The 4,160-nt window shown below is 39.8% G+C and overlaps 1 protein-coding gene across 1 annotated transcript; it reads right to left on the reverse strand.

The window, feature by feature from the left end:
- Positions 1–507: 507 nt before the first annotated feature.
- LOC104993537 (phosphoglycerate kinase 1) lies at positions 508–3,750 on the reverse strand. The gene is made up of 5 exons (XM_010846847.1): positions 3,514–3,750; positions 3,087–3,266; positions 1,738–1,915; positions 1,374–1,472; positions 508–985 (listed from the first exon to the last, which is right to left on the reverse strand). Exons 1-5 carry the CDS (start codon positions 3,649–3,651, stop codon positions 945–947), a joined length of 636 nt encoding a protein of 211 aa, XP_010845149.1. The 5' UTR covers positions 3,652–3,750; the 3' UTR covers positions 508–944.
- Positions 3,751–4,160: the final 410 nt, after the last annotated feature.

Consider the following 4,160-nt stretch of genomic DNA (forward strand, 5'->3'; position numbering starts at 1 on the left):
TAAGACCATGCTTCTGGCTGCAGGGGGCCCAGGTTTGATCCCTGCTTAGGAAGTTCCACATGCCACACAGTGCGGCCAAAAGAAAAAAAGAACCAACTGGTACGTTTGAGTATGTTGGGAATGAATCAGTGATAGATACACAGAAAAAAAGACACCAAGTTTTAAAACTATTTTTTAACTCCAAAGAAAAAAGGTATATAAGGAAATATAATCATGGCATAGTTCAGCTATGAATTGTAGTTATAATCACAATGTAGGCTTCTATTAATTAAATCTCAAATTATGACAAAACTATACTGGGAGAATCAAATAGGGGAAGTATATATGGAACAGAGGCTATAAGGGAGCTAAATCTCCCCATGTATGAAATTAACAGATACCTTGTTTAGGAAATCGAGATGTTAACAGTTTAAGCATATTACTTAGAATCATGGACACAGATGACCTGACCCCTTCCTCAAGATTCTGTTCTCATCCTAAATAACAAAATAGGACAGGAAAAAAAAATCCAGTTTCAATGGATCTTTTTATTTAATATGTCATCAACTTCATCTCCCTCCGTACCAATAATTGGAATTTCATCTTGTTTTCATGCTGAGTGGTAAAGCAATGACAAAGCTAATCAGAATAAGCTACTTCAGAAAGAGAACTAAGCTAACACAGCCCACTTTAACAGGCATAATATAAATATATGTACTCTAGAATGCACAACGGTTTAGTCTCTAAGAAATTCAAATGGGATCTTGAAGAATGTAGGCAATTCCCAGGTACAGCAAAGATGAGCTGAGATGTTCTGCAACTGTTTGAGGGTTCCTGGCACTACATCCCTTGGCTACTAGCTGATTCTTGACAAAGGGGAAGACATTAGCTAATGCCAAGTGGAGATGCAGACAGTGCTATGTTGACTTAGGGGCTATGCACAGGAACCAGAAGGCAGAAAAGTACTAAACACTGCTGAGAGCATCCACTCCAGGAAGCACTTTACCTGTTTTTGAGAGAACACACACACACACACAAACACACACACACGGTCAGCATTACTATAAGATCCACTAAGCCAGATCTGTCCCCTCCTATCTTCCTAATAACATAGCAGTTCTTCTCTAGGATATATGGCGAGGAGTTGAGTAACTTCTACATTCTGGGCCCCAGGTATACTAGTGTGTAACCTCTTTGAGAATAAAAGTCTTCCCATCTGGCCCTCCCCACATCAAATGGAACCCAGGAGCTTTACTTGACGTTCCTCCTTTTGTATTGCCCATGACTTCTAATGACAACCCTACCACCTACTGTCTCCACCCCATTCTACTTAACTCTTACTGCATAAACCCTGTCATTCCTCCAAATAAGCCAAAAACATTAAAGATCCTCACCTTCCAGGAGCTCTAAACTGGCACCACCCCCAGTGCTCACATGACTGACTTTATCCTCTGTGTTCCATTTGGCACAGCAAGTAGCAGTGTCTCCACCACCTGTTGAACAAAAGCCAAATAAAAAGGGGAAAGAAGAGAAGAGAAAAAAGACTGGCACCAAAATTATAAGGCACTGTGTTCTCAAGCCCAAAAGGTAGCTGATAACCCCCCAACTCCATCTCATTTAGAGGTTTCTCCATGAATCATATACCCACTTAGCTCTCAAGATCCACCCAGCACCAAGGAACCTAGGAAAAGTTAACTATTTCTCCTCTACTTTCCTCTGATCTGCTAGCTCACATGGCATTAGCTTTGTACCCTTTACCTATGATGGTGATGCAGCCCCTGGAAGTGGCTTTCACCACCTCATCCATAAGGGCTTTGGTTCCTCGGGCAAAAGCTTCCCATTCAAATACACCCACAGGTCCATTCCACACGATCTGCTTAGCCCGAGCAACAGCCTCAGCATACTTCTTACTGCTCTCAGGACCACAGTCCAAGCCCTAAAAGGCAGATTTAAAAAGAGAGGATGAGCTACCAAGAAAAGCTACTTAGAAGAGCAAATACCACACCTCCACCAAAACCAGAACTCAAGGCTGAATATCAGAGTGTCTTCTAGAACTAAAAGATACAAGATACATTTCATTCTTTAAAATTACAAACTTATTCATATCCTTTATGGAAGATCAAGTCTAAGGGAAAACCTCAAAAGTTATTTGATAAAAACATTTTTAGCCACATTATTTTATGACTGTAACTAGCTCAGTGGTTTTCAACTAGGGTCAATTCCACCCCTCCCTAGGGAACACATGGTAATATCTCAACATTTTTGTCTATCATGATTTAGAGGTGGTAGGGAGTTGCTACTTAGTATCTAGTGGGCAAACAGTCCTTAAACATTCTACAATGCAACAACAGCCCTCCATAACTAAAACTACCTGAGATGTCAGTAGTGCCGAGGTTGAAAAACACTAAACTAGATCAGTGGTGCTCAAACCTTGTGGTGCATCAGAATCATCAGGATGGCTTGTTAAAGCACAAATTTCTGGGCCCTACTTCCCAGTTTCTGCTTCAGCAGGTTGGGAGAAGGGGGCAGGAATTTGCAGTTTTTAACAAGCTTCAAAATGATGCTGCTGTTCTTGGAACCACACTTAAAGCCACATGCCTAACAAAAGGACAGTGACTAAGCAAAGTAGTATGTCAACATTAACAATTTTCTACAGATATTAGAATGATAACAAATGGAGAGTACTACAATCAACTATTTAAATAAGTCCTTAATATACACATAGATTTTTCCCTGCTTGTAATAATTGTACTACCTTAATGTTTTCATATACAAAAAAATTCTTATACAGGGTTCTAGGCAGAAATAATAATATTTAATCCAACAGAACAGCCCAAACTATGAAAGTACATAGCATCATCCACAGCAATCAGTTAAGTACTTAATAAACATTAAATAGATGAAGAAACAAAAAGCAGTTTTGCCCTCACTTTTCAAATGAAAAGTCTTAGCAGCAATCTGATACCACTGCTTTTGCCCCATGGACTCTCCCTGAAGGAAGGGCTCACTGCCATATTTGGAGCACTTCCTTTAATTTTTTATTAGTTGAATGAATGATACCAAAATGTATTTGTTCACTCATACTACCAACCACCCAAGTGACTCACCATCCAGCCAGCAGGTATGCCAGAGGCCACAGTGGCTTGGCCAGTCTTGGCATTCTCATCAAACTTATCAGCAGTGACAAAGTCAACAGGCAAAGTAATCTTCACGCCATTCTTGTCAGCTTTGGACATCAGGTCTTTGACAATCTTGGATCCCTCTTCATCAAACAAAGAAGTGCCAATCTATATAGGGAAGTCAAGATGAGGAAGGTCAGCCTATATACTAAGAATGTGGTTACCTCACAAAGCAGACAGTATGAAATACAGCACAATATAAAGGAATAATTCTAAGACAAAAGAAAAACAACTTGCAAAATAAATAAAAATGGAGTTTTTAGGGCTCATGCCATAAGCTAATTTCCTTTGTAAATTTACATAACCTATTTCTCATGGAGAGCTATTTCACATCTACTTGGCATCGGTTTCCTACCTCCATGTTGTTGAGCACCTTAAGGAAGGTAAAGGCCATTCCACCACCAATAATCATTTCATTGACTTTGTCCAGCATATTACTGATCAGCTGGATCTTGTCTGCAACTTTAGCTCTGGAAGGGAAAGCAAGAATCATCACCAAAAGAACAAAGAACTAAAGAGCTGGTATTACACAAAGCCTGAGGTTTTATATCAAGGGACAGGAACAGAGAAATGTCCCACAGAGTGAGAAAAGTACTGGCTCTCAGCCTGGTGCTCTGTGAAGACCTATAGGGGTGGGATGGGGGTGGTGGGAGGAAGTCTCAAGAGGGAAGGGATATATATATTCTTATAGCTGATTCATGTTGTTGTACAGCAGAAACCAACACTGTTAAGCAATTATCCTCCAATTAAACATTAAAAAAATATTTTTTAAAAAGTACTGGCTAGCTTTGCCCTATGTTTCTCCAACACCAAAAAGCCAATCCATTACTAAGAAATCTTTTTAAGGTGTGGCTCTTGGCCAAGAAGGGCTTAGAAGACTTGCAATCATCTAAAGAAATCACAAGTTCCAAATAGATCTGTTTTGTCCCTCTTATTCCCCCAAAATCAAAGGTCAAGACTGGTAATTATACTTGAGAAAGATTGCTAATTGTGGGATCCCTA

Source organism: Bison bison, unplaced genomic scaffold (genome assembly GCF_000754665.1).
Source record: "Bison bison bison isolate TAMUID 2011002044 unplaced genomic scaffold, Bison_UMD1.0 scf7180017849267, whole genome shotgun sequence".
In the NCBI taxonomy this organism is placed as follows: Eukaryota; Metazoa; Chordata; class Mammalia; order Artiodactyla; family Bovidae; genus Bison; species Bison bison.

Bases quoted from the DNA above. Each gene is read 5' to 3' on its own strand.
- LOC104993537 (XM_010846847.1), bottom strand. From the start codon at position 3,651: ATGATTCTTGCTTTCCCTTCCAGAGCTAAAGTTGCAGACAAGATCCAG. The intron at 1,473-1,737 runs GTAAAGGGTACA...TTTGTTCAACAG, and splicing joins GGGCTGCATCACCATCATAG to GTGGTGGAGACACTGCTACT. The intron at 986-1,373 runs GTGAGGATCTTT...TCTCAAAAACAG, and splicing joins CAGTTTAGAGCTCCTGGAAG to GTAAAGTGCTTCCTGGAGTG.